Source organism: Syzygium oleosum, unplaced genomic scaffold (assembly GCF_021117445.2).
Source record: "Syzygium oleosum isolate NSW1041296 unplaced genomic scaffold, Sole_v2.1 Sole_v2.17, whole genome shotgun sequence".
In the NCBI taxonomy this organism is placed as follows: domain Eukaryota; kingdom Viridiplantae; phylum Streptophyta; class Magnoliopsida; order Myrtales; family Myrtaceae; genus Syzygium; species Syzygium oleosum.
Window position 1 is genome coordinate 8371495 of NW_026607501.1, and position 23120 is coordinate 8394614.

At 40.9% G+C, this 23120-nt stretch overlaps 3 protein-coding genes across 3 annotated transcripts in view; 1 reads left to right on the forward strand and 2 right to left on the reverse strand.

The window, feature by feature from the left end:
* The window catches only part of LOC115678874 (callose synthase 10), a 29119-nt gene extending 20852 nt beyond the window's left edge, over positions 1–8267 (reverse strand). The window contains exons 1-10 of the mRNA XM_056318962.1: positions 7879–8267; positions 7654–7751; positions 7311–7468; positions 6318–6441; positions 5483–5593; positions 5162–5287; positions 3508–3597; positions 2284–2381; positions 2077–2194; positions 561–689 (exon numbers count right to left, since the gene is read on the reverse strand). Of these exons, the coding sequence (XP_056174937.1) occupies positions 561–689; positions 2077–2194; positions 2284–2381; positions 3508–3597; positions 5162–5287; positions 5483–5593; positions 6318–6441; positions 7311–7468; positions 7654–7751; positions 7879–8086 (1260 nt within the window). The 5' untranslated portion in view covers positions 8087–8267. The remainder of the gene's footprint in view (positions 1–560; positions 690–2076; positions 2195–2283; positions 2382–3507; positions 3598–5161; positions 5288–5482; positions 5594–6317; positions 6442–7310; positions 7469–7653; positions 7752–7878) is intronic.
* A 2281-nt stretch (positions 8268–10548) lies between these two features.
* Positions 10549–13143, reverse strand: LOC115678875 (60S ribosomal protein L7a-2). Its single transcript, XM_030602349.2, has 6 exons — positions 13027–13143; positions 12518–12767; positions 11379–11548; positions 11167–11295; positions 10992–11084; positions 10549–10888 (listed from the first exon to the last, which is right to left on the reverse strand). Exons 1-6 carry the CDS (start codon positions 13027–13029, stop codon positions 10757–10759), a joined length of 777 nt encoding a protein of 258 aa, XP_030458209.1. The 5' UTR covers positions 13030–13143; the 3' UTR covers positions 10549–10756.
* A 7288-nt stretch (positions 13144–20431) lies between these two features.
* Positions 20432–22759, forward strand: LOC115678924 (GDSL esterase/lipase At3g48460). Its single transcript, XM_030602435.2, has 2 exons — positions 20432–21204; positions 21980–22759. Exons 1-2 carry the CDS (start codon positions 20524–20526, stop codon positions 22481–22483), a joined length of 1185 nt encoding a protein of 394 aa, XP_030458295.2. The 5' UTR covers positions 20432–20523; the 3' UTR covers positions 22484–22759.
* Positions 22760–23120: the final 361 nt, after the last annotated feature.

Genomic DNA, 23120 nt, shown 5'->3' on the forward strand with positions numbered 1-23120 from the left:
GACATGCTTAAAGAAATTATTTACTTCATTCTGTCTAATCCATTATTTAATTTAAGCAAAAAGTGTCTCTCAATGGCAACCAACAGACTTACATGTTTCCCCTTCTTCAGCAAAAAAAAAGAAAGATAAAAAAAAACTGGACTGAGGAAGAGCAATGCGAGCGCATCAAGAAGCTGATGAACTCTCGAGAGTATGTTAGCACAATAGCAAGAGCAAATAACAAGCACCCGGAAGAAAATATTCATACATAAGAACTCGAAGATGCAATTAAATAGATATGGCATACTGAGAATTTTTTTTTAAATTATGTCAGTAAAGTTATCTAACACACATTTTGTCAAATACGAAAGCTTATAAACATACAAAACACAATGACGGTAATCCAGTGAAATCTCATAGCAACAGAGATCTGAAAAGAGACAATACATAGAAACTCCATGACCTCAAAAAGCATTCACAAGAAAAAACAACAACACAATGTTGACACTCGAAGGAAAAGAAAACAATATTGGCATCTTTCCAAATCAGAAAGAATCATCAAAATAACTAGGAGTACCCACCGCAGACAAGGTCTCATATATAGGGCAAATTATTTGCTTCAGGAATGATGCTGAACCACTTTCTGTTTTACAGCTTGCAGCAATGTTAGCCTCTCCATGATCCAATATTGCATCTAATTCTTTTGCCATCTGTAATGATAAAGTGATTTTGTTACCATCCATGGGGCAATGCATATTCAGAGTTCTATTTGGGTAGCATGCATTCCAACAAATAATTCCTCAACTCGCAACTAGAACAAATTCAAATTGACATATGAACCAAAACTCTCGAAATATTGAGAAAAGAAAATTGGAATTTGACAAATGACAGCATGGACCTCAAGAAAAATTGAAATTCGAAGGTGAACCTCCACTAATAGACCAAAAGTCTTAAAAAAAAAATTCTGAGGCCAGCATGAGAGGGCCAAAAAATTGGTCTAGGGGAAATTCGAACCTCCCCTAGCAGTCTCAGAGTAAATTCTTGAAATTTATGAACAGGACACTCTCCGTGAGAGTTCATATTGCCTCAAGATGGGAGTACGGTTTGTGGAGTTTGGGCATTGAAAATGATCTTAACAAGCGTGGAAAATGAATTTATGATTTCTTTATTACAGAGATGATGCTCCAAGACCTTGAAAGACCAAACCCTGGTTTTCTTCAGGAAACAAAATGACATTGGTATTCACAGGACTTCATCACAATAAATATGGACTTGCCTTCTCACAATTAGAATGAAGGTTTACATGAAATGTGAATTAGAGAGGTCTAGACAACTCAATGAACAGAGATGTTCTCATATTTGTCTTATTTGTTAACTGGAGGTGAACATGACCAGCAAAGAAAAGATGCAGGTGGAAAGCCAGCTACTGGGAAATGGTATTTCTTCAAAGTTAGAAGTTCACAGGTCACACATATGGAAGCTGTAACGTGTTAGTCAGAGTAATGAACAAGACTAGCAATGGAGGTGAAATTACTGGAACAGGAATTATCAGCTTCCCGTGATTTTACAAAACATTACAAAAAAAAAGAGCTAGACTTTTAAGTTCATCTCTTTTCGATCTTTTTCATTTTTTTATTCTGGTCTGAAACTGGCTTTTAAGCTAAAGATAAGGTCGTTAATCTCTTTGAACTTTCGGGATATAGAAGAAGCCACTCTCCTATGTAAGATTATTGGTAGACATTAGACTTACTTTCTTGGCTTGTAACTCCTAGAAATATTAAATTAAGAAATGTCCTATTCCCCAATAAATTCACATCATAAGAAAAGTTGCAACCTATGTCAAGACAAACTTCAGACATCTTTTGGCAACGGAAATATGCATCAAGTGGCTACAAAATAGTCTAATGCTCGAGACCATCAGTTTGCTGAATTGGTAGAAGCAACCCTTCCTCAAGTGCCAACCTAGATTCAATCTCGCCATTCCCCAAGCCCGTCACCCATAACCAAGAGAAATTGAAGACACTACAACTACACGTGCAAGGAATAAGTGCCGAAGGACAAGTTTAAAGAATCGAACAGCAAACTGAAAAAACTTACATTGTGAAATATATAGCAGACACATTCAGGAAGGAACCGCACATTTGCAGCTTCACCCCATATGAGAAAGTATAATGAAACCATAAAGAGCTTCCTGTCCCTAGTAATTGCTTCTAAACTGAAGATAAAAGCATTAGCTAGATCAAGACAGAAATGAAATTACAGGAAATTGGGCTATCAGTAAATCTCCAAAAGCAGCAACCTAACCTATTCCAAACAGGTCGAATCCTCAAGTATCTGCACCACTTGATGTAGTTATCCAACACCTTCAAGAACACCTCATTGACTGCTTTCTCATCTATTTTCTGGATCAACAGATAGACCACATAGGGTTCAGCCACTGACCCATGCAGAACAAAGATCATATAATTGGATGTTCCATGGAAAGTGTTTTTTATTTAAATAAGCACCAAGGGGCCATACATCCAGGCAGTAAAATACGGACAGCAATAAAATCTTTGCTCTGAGGCTTAAATATGGCGCTAATGAACAAATAACTACAACCTGAAATAAAACCCAAAATATTTTTCTAAACCAACAAATATGCTCTACGATAGGAATATATCTCAGGTAACCGACCTCTTTAGATCTATTCCCTGCTAAGCTGTCGAAGAAATGATTAGAATGCACTCCATGCAAGCAAAAATATCTAGAAGGAGACTCATTGGTCAACAAGCTCCTCTACAAATAACAAGAATCACTTTGAAACGTCACAAAAGAGGAAGGTACTTAATCCTTTTCCACAAGACTCAAAGAAGGAATCTTTTGTAACAAAAAATTCAGATGCCCTGAGAAAATTTATGGATTAAGTGAACCAATCCATTCTTGAGCCACATCCACTTCCAAACCCATTTTAAGTAATTATACATAGAGGGACTCATTTGTCATATCGTACATTCAACAATCCTCATAATAAAATCATCTTGGCATACATTTTGGTGGAAATACAGCAAAATTTCACCTGCAGAACTCTCCATGAATCAAGTGATAGGAGCCAACATGAAAGGATCAGCCAGAAATGGAACTGATAGATGCATGTAGACTACTTAAAAAAAAGCCACGCTTGGGAGAAGAACAATAAGATAGGCCAAATCAAATACAAAAAATTTGCTATTGATGTTCCTAGCTTAATTTGAATACTACAATCGTCATACTATAAATTTCAAACCAAACGGATATTGAAAAGATACAAAAAACTACTGGAAATCACTATTATAATTGGCATAAAAGCACCTTAAGCAAGTAAGTACATTGCAATAATCACCTTCTACCTCTTCATTCTTTAGATATCATGACAATCAAGTAGAAAAATTCACCAAATAACTGCATGTGAAGATCCTTTTTGAAGCAAATAACATGAGCAACTTTGCTGTGGGGAGAAATAATAGAAATTTTTTCATATAAAATTTGTCTTAAAGCAAAGGTACCAACAGGATCAGTCCCAACGGGTATGCTGAGTCGAGTCTGTGCATTCGCTAGACTAAGAACAATATTCTCACGCTGGTTCCTTATGTTGTCTTTCTGCAAATAAAACAAAAAATTTAGGTCATCCTATCAACTTCTTTGATGAATAAATTTAAATGGAAAGAATAATTGGTGACCATGCCCTATTGTAATTCCGGTACAAAAACAAAAAATTAATTCATCACACATTGTTATCAAGCAAAGAGAAAAACATGGAAAAGCAATGTCTTTAGTGAAGTCGCACTTCAGAAACTACAAAGAATCTACCTAGCAGGCTGGGAACGTGGCACCCAACTGATCTCAACTGAAATATCCTATGTCTTTCAAATTATTTCCACTCCCAATATATTTATTAAACCTCGCACATTCAACTAAAACACGACCAAATTCACGGAGACATTGGCAGATGGACAATTGATTTACCACACCCATTGCAAGGAAATCTTGATATTGTCAGCGTATAGTGAAAAAAGGTGCAAAACCTAAAAAAGTCCTGAAGCATATTATTCGATAAGTTACATTGACAAGCTTTATTTAGCGCTGGCAAATATTTTGTGGTGAGGCCACTGAAAGAGTTAGAAAAGCTCTATCTCTTAAGCAAAAGTCATAACACCAGCAGAAAGGTTGATCCACCAGTCCTTTTAGGTATACTAGATAGAGGAACAGCTGCCTATGACTTGTGAAATGTTCAACTGACAAGTATTTGTATATAAAAAGGTAAATTGCAAGTGTGATCATTTCAGAGACGAAAAGTTCTGTAGAAACTATTCCAGTAAAAGGCGAGTCCAACCCCTTGTTCCCTCCCTTCTATATTTTCTGGCTTGTATCCATACTATCTACTCTAGCTTCAAAATAAGATTATGCAATCCCTTGTAAGAGCTTAATCCAAGCAAAATATTCTGCGAGGCAAGTGACCAAAATCTGTGCTCACTCACGAGACTATAAAATATGGACTGACGGGCATTGCTTATACAACCCATCTATTTAAAGGCAGAGCATAGTAAATCTATACATGAACCACTACACAAAGATTACAGTTTTGCATATCATCTTCCAAACTTCTTCGAAATGCATGCAGCCTCTTGTCCTATATAGCAAGTATATCGTGTAATGTCCATAAGTAGATTATATGATTGTGAATATTTCGACACCAAAAAGAAGAGCCAGGTGCAATTGTTAGCATTGTAGTATAGCCGTTACAAAACAATACAGGTACTTTTCTTGCGCAAGAAATGATATTATCAGGTCAACATAACTAATTTTAATCCTCCTACAATCATTTACTGGCCTTTCATTTTCTCTTCCTCCTCCTTTATGCACATTCATATAGAACCACCCTTCTATAGCCCCATGAAATCCCTTAAAATCAATATCTGGATCCACTCAAAGTAGGGTGCATGCATGATAACAAAAATTGCACCTTGTATGACATACATTACACAGAAAAAGTGAGCACAAGAATGCATAATAGAAAAGTTTATTTATTCTTCATCAGAATTCTGATGGCGGTATGCAAAGAAAATTGACTATGAACGAAGGTATGAAAACACTTTATTGCACTCCATAACTAACCACACAAAAAAAAAAACTAAGTGAATAGTTGAATATGAAATGTACATACCTGAAACCCAAACACATATTCTAAAAGATCAAAAATGTCAGCATCCCGCTGTCCAGAAATCTCGAAATCAGCAGGAAGTCTAGGGAAGTGATCAGCATATCGAATAGCTGATATGGCACCTTTGACCTACACAAATTGGAAAAATGGGGAAATGGTGACTAGCAAAAACCATTAAGCTAAGACAGCAGGACCACTTCCAGCCGGCAGATGTTTGATAATGTACATACTAGTGCATGACGGCAATTGTTTTCCCAAAGAAGGGCAGAATTTCCAATCGAGAGACTAGGTTGATTAGGACCACTTAAAGGGAGGTTAACTTACCTCTGGAAATATGCTAATAGCATTGGAAAGCACTGGTGCTTCCAAAGGAACGATATTATAGGGAGTAAGCTCGCCAGCTATTGTTGCATCTGATTTCTTGATTCTTCGCAACTGCGAAAACTCACAAAATTGTTTATGTAAAAAATACAGAGTCAACCTAGCACAGTAGTACAGCAGCAACAATAATAGCAACAATGCCTTGTCTCACTGATAAGGGTTTACTATACAAGTACTATGCCTAACAACAACAATCGTATATGCCACGATAGTATGATATTAAAATTCACAACCAATATAGCTGTTTGTAAAATGCTGTGCTCCTGTAATTATGAAGATTGAATTGTGGAATCAGAAAAAAGACAGTTTCTCTACCTTCCTGTAAGTAAAATGAATTACATGGCAAGTCTACGAGTGGCTACCAACCTATTTTCAGCACAGCTTGAGTAAAAAGCTCTACTATCTAAAAGGAAGACCTCACATAGCTATAGTATAGCATCCAGAATGACCCACCCCATCCTTTCAATTATGGAAAGGATCCAATACTAACAGAAGCTCCCTCCCTTCCGCGCGCACACAAAGAAACCCTTCAAAGAGAACATTCACAATTGAAGGAATCCCATGGGATCACGCTTACCCAGGATTCTACTAATTAAAACCACAGCTGTATTCCTAGAAAAATTTCAGACATCCCAAGATCATGAAATCCAAACTGAAACCTTTCCATTCCCACACTGCACCTAACATTCTACCAAACTATTGACCAAAGAGAAAGCATGTGTTTGTCTAAATTAGTTCTTTGATGTCCCGATAAAACCCAAAAATGTCGATCAATAACCTCTTCTTGGATATGTTTTCCAACACCATCGGGATCTGCATCTTTGCTAAGTGTCTCCATGACCTCAACTAAAGCTCTCAAGGTACTGAACACCTTTTTCCTCGCTGGATATCTGAGTTCCAACCTGCACACAAAGTACTTTCGTCAACCACCTCAGGAAAGTTACATTAAAGAGCCAAACATTCCCTGTCCCCATCCAAGAACAACAGGGGAAAGATCCTTCTTGATATAAATTATCTAGTCAAGCAGCTATAAAGGAGTAACATCAGTTCGCAATTACGTGACGAAAGAGAGTAAGACAGCAATCGCGAAGAAAATACATTATAAGCAGCTAAGAGACATGCCCCAAAAGGGAATCTCGGAGAACAAGCATTCACAATTACTATCATTAACCTGGCGGATCAGAATCAAGCGCTGAGGAGTAAAGAGAACTTCACAGTTGACAAAAACCCATACATTCGAGGACTTTCACCTTCACAAACTACAAATTGTCGACTTTGTTGATTCATCAGTTTAGGGCGCATGTAGATTGACTTTTATTTTTTCCTTTTCTGTGAATCAAAATCTTGCAACTCATGCACTTCTATATTTTTTTCAACCCTGAACACCTGAACACCCAAAACTTTCACGACATACAAATTTTGTCACATAGATTCAAATACAATTTTTCATAATTTTTTTGAATTATATATAATTTTTTTCATTTGTGGTGAGAAGGCAAAGAAGTACTTTCGGATTTTGCAGCCCCCTAATGCTACTGGCATACATCTAACTTTCTGCAGATTCAAGCATCCTCCATTGCCAACTTGGTGTTTTTACCATTCCAATATTAAGAATCCATTTCACCAGGCATACTTTTGTGTGTGAGCAGAAAAAAAAAAAAAAAAAAAGCCCATGATCCCTGAAATCATGGCGTAGTTTACGTAATAAAACATTATACTAGGCAATCAAGATAAATACTGAGTAACTAAGGCAAGCAGAAGTTCTCCATACTCTCCCAAATTAGCACTCCCAGATTCGAGCAATCTTTGTTCTTCCCTCTGCATCTCATCCACTCTATACCGCCTCTTGTAGCGTTGATAAAACTCCCACAAGTTTTCTACATCTCTGTTGCGATCAATCGGTGCCCCGTCCTTCTTGGCAAGTTTTTGCTGCAGCAGAATCCAGTTTTCAGACCATGATTACAAAAACCCAACAAAAGAAAGGGAAAAAGAAGAAGAAAAGAACAAGCGTCGGGAGAACTAAAAACCCGATAGAAAATCTACTAGCAAGAAATGACGAAACTCAAAAGAGCGGGTCGACACAGCAATTAAAAAACTTAGTTGCTCAATCCCACCTTGATAATAGACATCAAGCCAGTCTTGAATTGGAGAACGCCTCGACCATCGCTACTGGGATCCAGATTCTGAGCCATAAAATACGCCTGCTCGCATACTTCAGATAGAAAAATTGGAGACGGAGAATCAGAGCGCTTTGAATTCAGACTCAGCTCACGAACGTAGAGCCAGCGAAGAGGGAGGGGGGGAACAGAGAGAGAGAGAGAGAGGGGGGGAGCCCTTACGAATCCGGGCGACGTTGGGGTCCTCGGCCTGAATCTCGTCGGCGGCCTGCAGGATCCTGTCGATGTTGGTGGAGCGGGTGAGCGAGGGCGGGACCGCCCCGGCGATGCCGCTCGGGGTCCGCCCATGGCCGGGACGGCCGCTCGCGAGCTGCTCCCTCCTCAAGGTCGCCCTGACCAGCCTCTCCCAGTTGTCGTGAGCCCTAGCCATGGCCCGGAGGAGAAGCGGCGGCGGCGGCGACGCCGGTCGACACCGCGGGCGGCGGAGAGATTGGATCTGGGGAAAGCCGAGCTCCGAACAGTGGAAAGAGCGAAGTCTGTGAACAAGAGAGAAAGGGGTTTGAAATTCTAAAGAAAAAGAGAAAGGTTTTAGCTCAGAGAGAAGAAGAAGAAGAAGATTAAGGGAGGGGGGTGGCGACGAGTGGGCGTGGAATTACGGATTTGCCCTCGGCGCCGGTTTCGTGCGTGTCCTTCCGATCGATCTTAAGGTAATTTCTCTATCGGCGTTGCCAGATGGCGGAGTCCGATTGCCCGGAGACTTTTTCTCCGTGCGCGTAGATGCGCGTGATGCACGGAAAAATGCTTCGCGGGAGAGTTCTTAAGAGCTAAGGCAAAGGCAAAGGAAGGATGCTTCTTCTCGGGTCCCCGGGGGACCTCGTTGCGCTTCGGGCCTCGTTCATTTCATGCCCGATTCAGAGTCCTTTCGTTATCCAATCAATACATTTGCCTTCTTTTTTTATATCACGGGTCTATACATTGAACCTGTCAAAATGGATCATGAATCAATTCCTTGATATATATTTGATGGCCCGAACTATTATATATAAATTAGTTATATTCTGATCGGCTAAAATATAAAATTATTTTAATAGTAAGGTCGGATCGGGTATGAATTTAGTCAAATATAGGGTCACTAGGGTTAGATTTGTTAATTTGAATCGGACTATTCTCAACTTTGACCCACCCGTTTAAAGCGCATAATCTACACTTCTATTTTTGCTAACTCATTGTTGGGTTGAACTATTATCTTAGGTCTATCATGATTCTTGGGTTGAACTAACATCGAGTCCTCTTTTGCGAGATTGATAGGCCCTCAGACAGAAGGCGGCTCGAATTTATATGCGCTTCTAGCGAAACTGGCTCGACATTTATCCGGCTCATTACTCGCTGAAGTTGGTACCGTTACGCCCTGAGTTTGTTTCCCAAGGGGCCAGCAATCATCCATAGACCTCACCAACTTGAGTTATGCACGTCGTAAGGAAGAATGCATATGACACAAACAGTTCGTGAATTTTGGCTTAATGTACAATTTGGTTCCTGAATTTTTAATTTGTTTAATGTAGTCCTTGAACTTTAGACTAATGTTCAATGTAATGAACTTGAATTAATGAAAAGGATGAAATGCATTGAATATTTTTATACAGCTTCAAGGACCGAATTGAACATGTACCAAAAGTTCAGGAATGATATCAAATAAATTAAAAATTCAGGGACCACATTGCACATTAGATTAAAGTTTAAACTATACTGAACAAATTAAAAGTTCGTAGATCAAATTGCACATTGGGCCAAAGTTCAACGACTGTTCGTGTCATTTTCCATACTAGTATACATAAGCAGCAATTTTTTTAAGGGTTAATATCACGAAAAACTCCAAACTAATACACCCGTGACAATTTTACCAAAAACTAATTTTTTAACCACAAAAAACCCAAAACAGGTACACTTGTGACAAATTTACCCTCAGTTTGTTTCGATTAAATTTTACTGTCAAATTGCTTTGTTAAGTGACACGCGGCAATTGACAGATGTACAGGTTTTATGTTTTACTCTCCGTTTGTCACAGATATGCCAGTTTGTGATTTTTTTTATATTAATCCAATTTAACAGAAACTAATGGAGGGTAAATTTATCACAAATGTACCAGTTTGGGGTTTTTAGTGATCAAAAAATTAATTTTGGGTAAATTCGTCACAAGTATATCAATTTGGAGTTTTTGATGGTCAAAAAATTAATTTGAAGTAAATTTATCACACGTATACCAATTTTGGGTTTTTTTATGATATTAACCCTTTTTTTAACAAAATATGAAGTCACCTTTTCAAGCTGGTTGATAAGTTCATTCCATGAAGCGAGGAAGTAAATTGCGAAGAGTCTCCGGCAAAGAATTCAATCGAAATCCATAAGCAGCAAATAAAAATTACTTCAGTCTTGCAGGGTCCTGCTTGGTTGATTCTCAGTTACCTAGCCTTACACCGAGCATAAGAATTACATTCTCGTAAACCGTCTGAATGGAAGGAAATTGTACAACTAGTCAGACACTTTTTCCACCAAAGAATCCTAACTTACCAGCTTTTTCAAGGCCTGAAAAGCCTTACATGTTTGAATAGGCTGAAGACAGACGCGGTCGAACTAAACCAACCCTTCGAGAGACATTTGATCAAAACCTTCCGAAGAAAAACAACATTCAACCTCAGACAGGCACGAACGGTCACCCGGGAGATGATTCACTTTCATTTCAAAAGACGGGGATTCAACAGCTCAGGGGTGCAGAATCCGTTTCATCTAGTGTTAAAAAAAATGGGATGCTAATGCTCCAAGATCTGGAAACCGATACTAAGCTCATGCACGTGATTGATGTCAGTGCAAGATACAAAGGCATCAAGACAAGTCTCACGCAAAAGAAGAAGGCTACAGTACATTAAAACTTCAAGTTTAAGCCAGCAATCGATGTTTCAAAGGAATATTATAGATCCCAACCTTCCACGAAGGAAGCAAAATTTCTGCGTCTACTCTTATATCAAAGGCACAAACAAAAACCAGGATGATAAAAGACTCAGACAGCTTAATCCTAAGCAAGAGCAAATGCTCGATATAGACCCTAACTCATCCTCTGGGCAGCTTCCTTTGCAAGAAGCCGCTCCTTGGCCTTGGTTTTGGCCTGGGATTTAGAACCCATGATTCCACCACCCCACTTTTTCCTGTACTCGTCGTACTTGTCATTGAAGTTAGCCTGAGAGAGCAAATCATAGATTTCAGTATCATTGCACAGAAATCAAGAGACCGGAAACAAAACACTTTATCCATATTCTGTAGTCGCAGAACTCCCATAATACCTTAATGGCTTCCAAGATTTTGCTGAACTCCAACTTGTCCTCGTTTTTCACCGTCGTCAGGCACAATACAGATGCAGTTTTCTTATGGACAATCTGCATAGATACAGAAATGAAGTTGAGGAGAGACAGATGCTAGAAATTCAGAAAATAAGGCAACCAGATATAGTGCAATTACCGTTCCCAAGCGTGCCTTGCCCTTCACGATGCAGTATGGAATTTCCATTTTTCTGCATAATGCTGGGAGCCACACAACCAGCTCTATCGGATCAACATCATGAGCAATAACCACCAATTGTGCCTTATTCTACAAGGAAATTCTTTGAGTTAAATTTACTTTCCAAGAAAATCGAGAGAAAGAAACAGGTACGACAAAAAAAACAGCGAAACCTGCTCAATGAGGTAAGTGACATGGTTAAGGCCATATTTCACAACAATCGGTTTTTTGGCCTCGACAGGTTTGCCTTCGGCCTTTGCCTGCGCCTCTTTCAAGAGCCGCTCCTTCTTTGCAGCCTTGTCCTCGGGCCTGTACTTGAGAAGCATCTTGAATAGGTTGGTTGCTGCATATAAGTAGGACGTGTTGATTGAGTTTGCCTCAATGAAACGAATAAAAAGGCAGGCAGTCATACATGTCCATACGCACATCTACGCCCATGCATTAAAAAGGAAACGTGTAAAACAAACTGATGATTTGGAGCACTGTGGGAAAATAGTACAAAGAGAGGCAGAAAATATTATGCTATTGCTACAAGTCCTAATGCCAGCACAAAAGCGACAACCGCTGAAGGAGATCTCCCCAGAAAGAGCTAACACATATGATAGACACAAAATGTATGACAACAAGATAGCAGTAGTTTGTAGAATATGTGAGTAGGACTAAATTGTAAGTTGTGAGATACTCTCTCGTTCTCATATTCCTCGACAATACCTCAATAATCCGAGAAACACCTAACGGTGCGTAATATTACAAGGAAAAAACAGCTGGAGATCATATCTAGTCAGACATGAGAAACTAAAGCATAACTCACAAATATTAATGTTATCGATTTGTTGAAAGAAATGTCATGGAAATGAAGCATTCTTGCATCAGTCATAAAGGACAATTCAACAAGAATGAGCAACAATACCATCCATAAAAAAGACAATGTAGCTTCCTGTACCACACAATTTATCTACAATTGACCACCTGAAAAACAATAACTTGGGAAGCTCGATAGGAACAGACCAACTTCATCTTTCAGGAAAACCTATGTGGGTGATAGATAAGTCTTTATCTACTTCACATGGGAAATGAATTAAACTCACAAATTCAGCAGCCACGTGCAGCATAAACTGCATTGCTCCATTGCTGATAATTCAACTTCGTAAGCTCTATCTTAATACGCTTGTGTCATTCCAGATTGCAGAGGCAAGTGGTAAATCAACCAAAGAATCTAACTAAGATACTATCCAATCCAAATTCCCCACAGGTCAGAAATTCGAGCATAGCAAACCCCGGTAAACAGCCTAAAGGGCACAGCTCATCGTACCCAAGTTCTTGTCGAGCGTCTTCGTGAACTGGTTAAGAGCTGGTGGGACCTTCAGCCTCTGCCTCAGGATCCTCCTCTTCCTCTGAATCTGGACGGCCTTCGGGAACTTGACGAACCGGGTCAAGTCCCTCTTCGGGGGGAGGGCGCCACCGATCCCGAACTGCTTCGGCCGCTTCTCGAACAGGGGGTTCGTCACCTTCTCCTGCTTCTTCTTGGCCGCAACCGGAGCCTTTCCGCCTCTTTTCGGAGCCTTCAAAATGCGGGACAAAACAAAGCGAGACAAGATGAGAACAAAGACGGAAAACGCAGAGGGAAAACGAGATAAGCAAGTGTGCGATGAACTGATCAAGCAGGATGACGAGACATCGGGATTTGAGACATCGCATTAACATCAAACACGACCATTTTTTAACGAGGAAAAACCGGCGAGCTCGATCGGCGCGACGATTGTGCAAGAAACAAGAACTCTACGAAATTCACGGTATCGCGTAGAGAGACGGAGGGATCACCATGGTCGCGAGCCGTGGGAGGGTTGAGCTCCGAAGTGGCGACGGCAATGGGGGGCGAGGACTTCCAAAACCCTAGCTTCAGCCTGTTATATATGGCTTCAGAAGAAGGAGGAAGAGGGAAGGGTCTTGTGAGCTGGGCTGAATTTCGGGCTATCGGGCCGGGCTTTGTTTCAGGTTCTCGGGCCGTAGTGTTTGGTCAAGTGGGCTGACGTGACCCGAGCCATGCGGGTTTCAAGGTGACTCATCGTGATAGAGCTTCAAGGCAAGTGTGTGTTTATCCTATCATTAGTCATCTCTTCCGCTATCTAGGGATTGCCTCTAAGGTGGTGGTGAGCATAATTCCAGAGAAAAATCGAGAATCGGAGAGCCGGATCAGTTGAAATCGGTCCGGTTCCAGGTTCCATGATATACAAAGATGGATTCCAAATTCAAAAAATTGAAGAATCAATTCCGAGGGGTGATTCTAGGTGAACCTGGGACTTGGAACCTAGAACAAGTCTTTGTATTTTTCTTATTCTATGTCTTAGCGTATTCTCTAGTGTTCGATAATGAGTATGTAATATGGAACCATTAGTTTGAGCTTCCATTTCTGGCAATATCCACGACTAAAACTTTTACTTTGTTAATATTTCGTATTCTTCGTGTGCTTAAATATGAGTTATAGTTAATGGATTGTAGCAGCAAGTGATAGTCATTAGAGGTGATGATTTACTGCAATTGTTCAATTAAGAATACGGATGGAACCTAGTAAGACCTTAGAAATAGTGACAGGATAGGTTCCAGATTCTAAAAATTTAGGAATCGGTTCCGGCGGATAGTTCTAGCTTTGAGGTGGATTTGGACCAACCCTAGAACCGCTCACCCCTACTCTTAGGCTCTGTTTATTTTACAGAAAATGAATGATTTGAGATTTTTTTTTTTTTGATAACGATCGCTTATATCTCTAACAAAAATGAATAAACGAAAAAAGACTTTCATCGTCTACAAAATGTTTAGACATGAAATATTGTCGATAATGAAACCGTTTCGTTGGCTAATTATTTCAAGCGATTCAAACGATCAATTTCAGAAAATTATTCATTTTCCGTGAAACAAACGGACCCCTTAGTATTTAAATCTAATGATAAATGACACCTCGAGAATCGACTGTTTAAAGATGGCTTTTACTCCGCGGGACCGACTTGAAGTGGCAAATGAAGAGCATACTCGCTATGCTAGATACTGGCTTGTATTGTCTAATTCAAGTGATTAATCCTGTCCTTACACCAACATCAATCCTCGAGAAGGGGTTTAGAAGAGCATGCCTATAGATAACATGTAAGATTTCCTGGGAATGTTCACTTTACTTTTTCTTTCAAGTCCCTTCTTGCCTTTTATAACCGAAGACAAAGGCATTACAGTCATTACAAATAGCCTTCGTATGGCTAACCAACTTAGCAAATCGTATTAATATGACATAGGAATGGTGAAACCTACGCAACTAAAAAATACAAGACACTTTACTAATAAATATTATATAGGCTGGCAAGACTTTTCAAATATTGATGAGATCGTGGTGTATGTTCGCATTGGGGTGTTAATCTGAGTCACTGGCCTCTCGGCATGTCACATCTTGATGAAACTCCTCATATGTCTGCCTAAAATCCCACTGATCTTAAGAAAAATTCACTAGCTCTGGCTGATTTCATCTATATTCTTCTAAGGCCTGATGGATTACATCTTTTATGGATAAGATCAATCCCGTGGCATCTTTTCTTGATACGTGCCGGGCCAAAAGAATCTCAGAATAGTTCGACTCCACTCACAAAGAATTCATTAGACCTCTCCGTATTCTTCACCAATCTCTCGGAAACTGCATTCAAAGGACTTGCATAACCCTCCAACAAGACAAAAGATATGGGGATTCGTCTTAGCACATGGACGTATAAATAATTTGGGATCATGGAGTGCTATGTTGAAATACGGGGAAAGAGTCACTAACACAGTTTCGGCATTGAGGGTCTTGTTAATGATACTGATACAAACGCACTAGTAATCTAGAAAGCAAGCATCGAGTGAAGTCGTTCTTGCCTCAACAAGAAAGCCATTTCTACTTCGAAGTGAAGGTGTGTATAACCTTGCTGAACCCACTGCCTTGGAAACTTAGGAAGAAATAACTAGAGTTACAAACCGGGAAAATTACCAAAACAGTCCTAAATCTTTTGCAATTGTGCCAATTCAATCCTAAACCTTTTTTTTTTGCCATTTCAGTCCTAAACCTTTTACAATTGTGCCAATTCAGTCCATCCGGCCACTTTTGGCCGGCCGGTGCTGACGTGGACGCCGGCCGGCTGACGTGGTATTATTTTAATATTTTTTTCCTTTTTTTTTTTCATTCTTCCCCCTGGCCGGACCGGCCAGGGGGAGGCTCGCCGGCCATGGGCGAGGTCGACCTTGCCCGGCCATGGGCGACGGCGAGGTCGAGCTCGCCGTCGCAGGGCGAGCTCAGCCTCCCCATGGCCGGGGAGCCTCCCCCTGGCCGAAACGGCCAGGGGGAAGAAGGAAAAAAAATATTAAAATAATGCCACGTTAGCGCCGACCGGCCAAAAGTGGCCGGATGGACTGATTTGGCACAATTATAAAAGGTTTAGGACTGAAATGACAAAAAAAAAGATTTAGGACTGAATTGGCACAATTGCAAAAGGTTTAGGACTTTTTTTGTAATTTTCCCGTTACAAACTATTTGAGCTCGGTGGAATATGGTGTTAATCATAGCGGGTGGACTGAACATGCCCCTTCACTTCCTATGGGGAATGTCGAATAAGGGGCTTGATGGACTCCATGGGACAAGAGGAGGCTGACTCAGTGAAAGAAGAGTAGGGGTTTATAGGTGGGAGAGAAGTATTTAATATATGATCATTATTGATATACTTCATTAGGTAATTTGTTGGATACAAGTAGACCTGTCAAAATGAGTCATAAATCCATTTCTTAACCCATATATTAGTAAATGGGTCATAAATGGATTAGTTATATTTAGTAAATGGGTCATAAATGGGTAGAAGTCTTATATTAGTGTTAAATGGATCGCAAATGGGTCATAAATGAGTTTACAACTGATTTAAACTCAACGCATTTCTCTCACCGTCACTCATTCCGCACTCTCATTTCAGCTTGGGTTTTTCCTATATTTAATTAAATATGAAAGTGTTTTAATAATATGGGTCTAATCGGGTATGGGTTGGGTATAGGTCGGGTCGGGTATGGGTCAAGAAAATTGCATTGTGCATAAATGGGTCATAAACGGGTTAATGGGTCAATTTGGGTCGGACCATTTATGACTCAACCCAAACCCGACCCGACCCACCCATTTGACAGGTCTAGATACAAGGAACAAAAAAATGCCAAGTTATATTTATTGTGATACATTTGCCCTAAAATTTTTTTATAGCACCAAAAATCCCAAATTTGTACTCGTGCGACACATTTACCCTCTGTTAAAGTTCTGTCAATAAAAATTTGCATACATGAACACCAAAAAGCAAATAGTGTTGACATGACGCCCACAATGACTTAAGTGAAATAAAAACGATATTGTTTTTGTTGAAAGGTCATCTAATGGAATCTCTGTAGATGGTAAATGTATCACATATGCACATTTTTTGGGTTTTTTATGTCACAATGAAAAGTTTAGAGTAAACGTGTCACACTAGGCATAGTTTAGGGTTTTTAATGTTACAAAAAAAGTTTATGGTAAATGTATCACAGTGGATATAGTTTGAGATTTTTAGTGGCTTTTTCCCTAATCTATTTTAGAGACATTGGATTTGCGAAAAAAAAGTGGGAGGTTTTGAAGTAGTGAGAGTACCAGTGCTGTTTTAAGATATTTCAATGGGATAATGACATAAATAATCCATGAGCTTTGGTCTAACATGCAATGTGGTCCTTGAACTATACCCAATGTTCAATGTAGTCCCTAAACTTTCAATTTGTTCAATGTGGTCTTTGGACTTTTTGTAACGTTCAATTTAATCATTGAATTATATAAAAACGTTCAATGTTATTTTATCAAAAGTCCAGAGATCACATTAAACAAATTGAAAGTTTGCACATTGGGTTACAGTTCAATGACCATATTGAACAAATTAATAGTTCATGAACCATATTGCATATTGGGCCAAAGTTCATGGACCATTTGTAGCACTTTCGCTATTTCAATCATACCGCGTATGTCTTTCTTTAGGCAACTAATGTACTATTTGAATTTGATAATCCGTGAATTGGATGATAACAACTAGGAACCTGGTTCTGATGATCATTGAACATATGATGTGCGTGTTTGAGAATAAGTTGCCTGATTGAATTTTGACGCATGACACACATCCAACCGTTGTCTATTATGTTTTCTAATGGTGTCAAAGGATTTGAAAAAAAATCCCCAAATGATGAAAAAGATCATTTCTTATCTCTTTTACTTCATGAATAAAAATTAGGGAAAAACTCCGTCGTTGACAAGTGCAGACAATGTGATTTTGTTTATGACATTCACAAAAATTACTAATCTTATCAAAGTTAACATGTCTTCCAAAATTATCAATCTTCCTTCTAGTTGCCCACCCCAATTGAGGCCTCCTTAGACCCATGTGAGGCTCAGCGACCCTCCCTCTAGGATAAGGGTCGCACTCTCCCTCGGATCTAGGCCAGCAGGCCCTCTCCAAGGATTGACGAGGGTCGTCGGGCTTCGAGAAGGCCTAAGCAACCTCCGCAGGCCCTTTCCAGCGGCTATGGTGGCGGCCGCTGGTGAGGGTTTAGTCACAACCGTTGCGTAAGTTTTTTTTTTTAATCTAATTTAGTTTGCATTTTGTTAATTTTTGAATATTTTCTCTAACAATATGCTTGGTGGGCGTCCCATCATTGTAAAGTAATAAAACAAGACACATAAGTATTTTCAGTTAATTTAGGGGGACAGAGTTAACGGAAGGACTTGATTGAACCGATTCGATAATGTGTAGGTAAGTCTGTCAAAATGGGTTATAAACCTATTTCTTAACCTATATATCAATAAATTGATTTTAAATGAGTCAGTTATATTCACTAAATGGGTAATAAATTGATATATAAACATAACATGAGTGTTAAATAGGTCGTAAATAGGTTTACAATGTATTTAAACTCAATTCATCTCTCTCGCCCATATTCAATCTTGCGCTCACTCGCTCTGCACTCTCATATCAGTTTGGATTCGAGTTTACTCAAATATGGAAGTTTTCTATCAATATGGATCGGGTCGGGTATGAATTAGGCATGAATTGAGTCAGGTATAAGTTATTAGATTTGTATTACATGAAAAATGGGTCAAAACAGATTAAACGAATCTATTTAAATCGGACCATTTTCGACTCGACCTAATTTACCCACTTGACAAATCTAAATATAAGATTTAATTATATTTTTTGGAATATTTATAAAATTCAATCAGGCCTCCACAATAAATTTTACGACTTGCGGTGAATTAAAACATCCACCGGTCGTGTCGCCAGACCAAAAGTTGGCGGTGGAGTGATTGATAGGTGCATCACACAATTGCCGAGGACGGCATTAATGGGAGGGACCTTTACTGAAAGCCCCATCAACATTCAACCATCCCTGCCCCTCCGGCATTTATGACACGTGCCCGCATTCAATTCGCGGCGGTCCCCCCACCCTCCCGATTTATGTCGGGCCAACGGGATTCGTCCGTCGCATGGGTCGGTCCACAGTGGATGCCCCCCCACCCACCCAATTCGCATCATTCATGGCGCTACGGTGGCTTCGATTGATTTGCTAGGGCGCCCCCCCCGCATCGCCCCGTCCTGATCCTGCGTCCGTAATCGATCGGAGGGCGATTTAAATTCGACTGCCATCACACCTGATGACACCACGCGTATTACATACCAAAACAGAGATGCTCATTACTTGGGATCCTGGCTCACAGGTCACATTGTCCAACAACTTCTCTTAATTCGTGGAGCTAAACATAGTTGGCATACCGCGTGACGTCGTTTTAGAGAAACGTAAGAATGGAGTGAAATCCATCGATAAGCTTTTAGCTAGAGACGTTGTATATCTCGAGTTTTTGAACACTCGACTAATTCAACCGGTCACTCACACACTCCAATTAAAAAGCTCGAAAGCATTTTTTTGTCGAGGGGTAGTCTTGGTTGGACTAGGTAGGATACACTGGGATCGGGTTTATCACAATCATCAATGTGGATCTCATGAAATAGATGATTGTGATCGACTCAGTTTACCAACCCGATTAATACAAAAAAAAAATGCCATTCTTAAGCAGCATTAACCTGCGGGATGTAGTAGACTCAGAAAGCCTTGTCCCACATGACGATGGTTTAATAATATAAAAAAAATGAGTTTTATTGGCATAACATTTTTTGGGTTACCGTAAGAGAAATATTGTGTTGTGTGCCACAAATTCTTAAAGGAATTGACCCTAAAACAATTTATTTTTTTTGTGGCCCAAAACAGGCTATTAATCCCGCGGTGAATTATGGACATTAACTTAATCTCGTTCAATTAAATATTAAAATTTTATATATAATGTTTTTGCATAAGACATATATATAAAAGGGGTTAATTAAAAAAAAAGCACAAACTTTAGGTTAAGGGACAATTTTGGCCCGAACTTTTTTTTGTCCCGTAAAAAAGCACCAACTTTAGGTCGAGAGACAATTCTGATCCCAACTTTTTTTTGTCTCGTAAAAAAGCACTAACTTTGATTTAAATCCCAAATCTGGCCCCATTGACTTAGAACCATTGATTATCTAACTTAACTATTCCACATTAACAATAAATCCATGTGGCTTGCTAACTGGATTTAAAGCAATATTTATTGTCTTATTCTCTAAGTCACAATTTGAAGAATAACGGTAAAACTGTTCATCTCCTTCACTTCACTGACAAGTAAAAAATATCTCCAAATTGAATCTTTTTGGCCAAACGTAATCTGAAACTGACCACCGCCTATCGATAGACGCCATGGACAAGATTCGCCAAGCTCATCACCATAACCTTCTTTCTCAAACAATGGTGAAAGTCAACAGTGGGCCAGATTTGAGATCATGATTAAAGTTGGTGATTTTTAAAGAGACAAAAAAAATTAGGGCCGAAATTGTCACTCAACCTAAAGCTTGTGCTTTTTTATGGGACATAAAAAAGTTCGAACCAGAATTGTCCCTCGATCTAAAGTTTGTGCTTTTTTATGGAACAAAAAAAAATTCGGACCAGAATTGTCCCTCGATCTAATGTTGATATTTTTTTTTTGGAATTATGCCTGTGTAAAAGTACATCTTTGAGGGATACTTTTTTTGTTTTTGCTAGAAATCTTTGAGGGATACTTATTACCGGGGCGGGAAGAATTTGCGCAGTAGGGGTTATTAAATGCGCAACGCAACATAAATAGGCCGCCCCGCTCCGCCGGAGATTGTGCTCACAGTCGGAGCTGCGCAGCGAGCACAGGTAAAAATGTCGCCGCCGTCCTCCTCCTCTTCTTCTAGAGTTCTCGCCGCCCTCGCCGTCGTTATTCTGACCACCCTCTTCTTCTTCTCTCCCGCCTCCGCCTCCGCCTCCGCCTCCGCCGCCGGCCCACAGCCCCGCCCCTTCAAGAAGGTCTACGCCTTCGGGGACTCCTTCACCGACACCGGCAACACCCGCTCCGCCTCCGGCCCCAGCGGTTTCGGCCACGTCTCCAACCCCCCCTACGGCGTCACCTTCTTCCACCGCCCCACCAACCGCTACTCCGACGGCCGCCTCGTCATCGACTTCGTGACCCAGTCCCTCTCCCTCCCCTTCCTGCCCCCCTACCGCAGCATCTCCTCCTCCTCCTCCGACGATGCCTCCGGCGTCAACTTCGCCGTCGCGGGCTCGACTGCCATCAACCACGAGTTCTTCGTGAGGAACAACCTGAGCCTGGACATAACGCCCCAGTCGATCCTGACTCAGCTCGTCTGGTTCAACAAGTACTTGGAGAGCCGCGAGGGGTGCAAGGCGGCGGCGAGAGGCGGGGCGTGCGGCGGCGCGCTCGAGGACGCGCTGGTCTGGGTGGGCGAGATCGGAGTCAACGACTATGCCTACACCGTCGGGTCCACCGTTTCCGGCGACACCATCCGGAAGCTCGCCATCGACACCGTCGCCACTTTTCTGGAGGTAAACTAACAATCAGAACAAACACAGATTTATGAACAGGATCGTTTTTCGCATGAAGAAAATTCCATGACAGAGTCGATAAAGCTCGACGTATAATTCAGTGCTCCGGCTCCGGCGCTTGCGCACCCGAGCTAAACTTATACGTTAAACTAGCTAATTGGAATCAGCTTTTCCTAATGTTAGTGTCGGATTATAGTCGCATTATTTAGCGTGGTATTTCGCGAGTCTGTGTATACATTTTTGGGCTTCATGGTCCTAAAGAGGAGCTAGAGATCTAGCTCAGCGTCAACCGTTGAGGGAAGCAATCAAATCGCGCCATCCCTGTACAAGCGATTCGCCGGTCCCGATCTCGTCGAGATGATCCGTAAAAGATGTTCGAGCGTAGACCAAGAGTCGGGTTTCGTCCATTCATGCCTATGAACGTTCACCAGTATGGCAATATCTGTTCAGGTCTACTGTGCTAAACCCCATGGATTGATTGTTCGCCTTAATTAGGGAGCATAGCGACACCGCTGTATCGAACCCGAGCATATTCTTTTTGGGTCAGACAGCAAACCTCGAGTCGAATAGCTCGTTCAACCAACTTAGGTGGGGTGATCATAAATGCATCTGCTGTAGGAAAAATGGACGTGCATTGACAAGCGCCTGGACTTATAGCTGGACCGCAGCACGGTTCATTAATGTCGATAGCATCATCCAAGTATTAAGCTGATGCCCATGTCACCAATGCGGTAAGCTTAACAATGATCTGATTTTAACTGCATTTGCTTTGCAGTCGCTTCTGAGGCGAGGGGTGAAGTATATGGTGGTCCAAGGTCTGCCGGTGTCGGGTTGCTTGCCCCTGGCCATGTATCTGTCCCCCGAGAACGACAGGGACGACATCGGCTGCGTGAAGAGCGTGAACGACCAAACCCGCGCCCATAATGCCGCTCTCCAGGCCAAGATTTCTGACCTCGGGAAGCAATTCCCCGATTCCGTGATCGTCTACGCAGATTACTGGAATGCATACCGCTCTGTCATGAAGACCCCGGCCAAGTATGGCTTCAAGGAGCCTTTCAAGGCATGCTGCGGTGCCGGGGAGCCCTATCATTTCACTCCGTTCGCGACATGCGGCATGCCGTCCACTGACTTTTGCCCCCGTCCCGCGGAGTACATCAACTGGGACGGAGTCCATCTCACGGAAGCCATGTACAAGGTGATCGCCGGCATGTTTCTGAAGGGACGGTTCAGTCACCCTCCCTTTAGCTACTTGCTCGGCAAGAAACAGCGCGGCGGATGAACTGCTCCTAGCTATATGACTAAAACAGGGATGCGGGTTGTGTCGGGACACCGTTGAACTCTCTATCGGCCTCGGCAGTAATGGATATGCCTTCTTCTAGCTGGATCTATGTACAGTAATTCTAGAAGTAGAACCTCGTGTTGATGCAGATCACATGATGCACCTAAGTTTAAAGTTTCTGTATTTCGACCATTGGGATGCTAATACTATGCTCAGTAATTCTGCAAATCCGGGTCCTAAAATGTGAAACTGCAACAGTAAACGGGGTTTAAATTACATCTTAGGGCCCTGTATGTTTTGAGAAGTTCGCTTTTGGTCCCTACACAATTAGATTTGTCGCAATTCTATTCCTAATGGATTGCAATTAAGTATTTCTATCAAATTTCTGTTTGAAATTCTCCAAAACTATTGGGTCAGCTTCGACTTTGGCCTGTTGCGCTTAAGTGTACAAGTCTCCGAAATAAATTGCACTTTCGGTATTCGTACTTTTAGCAATAGTGAATTTTTTGAAAAATTATCCAAAAAGTCCTAAACCTATTGAATTTTTGCTATTTCAGTCCAAAACCTTTCATTGTTACTAATTGAGTCCTAAACCTTTTCACTTCTTGCCAATTGAGTCTATTTGGCCTGAAATTGC

What these genes read in the sequence shown, in the direction of transcription:
- LOC115678875 (XM_030602349.2), bottom strand. An exon ending in GCAAGGCACGCTTGGGAACG is followed by an intron (nt 11,085 to 11,166) that starts GTAATTGCACTA and finishes GTATCTATGCAG; the next exon opens with ATTGTCCATAAGAAAACTGC. An exon ending in AAATCTTGGAAGCCATTAAG is followed by an intron (nt 10,889 to 10,991) that starts GTATTATGGGAG and finishes TTGCTCTCTCAG; the next exon opens with GCTAACTTCAATGACAAGTA.
- LOC115678924 (XM_030602435.2), top strand. Translation starts at nt 20,524, where the DNA reads ATGTCGCCGCCGTCCTCCTCCTCTTCTTCTAGAGTTCTCGCCGCCCTC. An exon ending in CCGTCGCCACTTTTCTGGAG is followed by an intron (nt 21,205 to 21,979) that starts GTAAACTAACAA and finishes TTTGCTTTGCAG; the next exon opens with TCGCTTCTGAGGCGAGGGGT.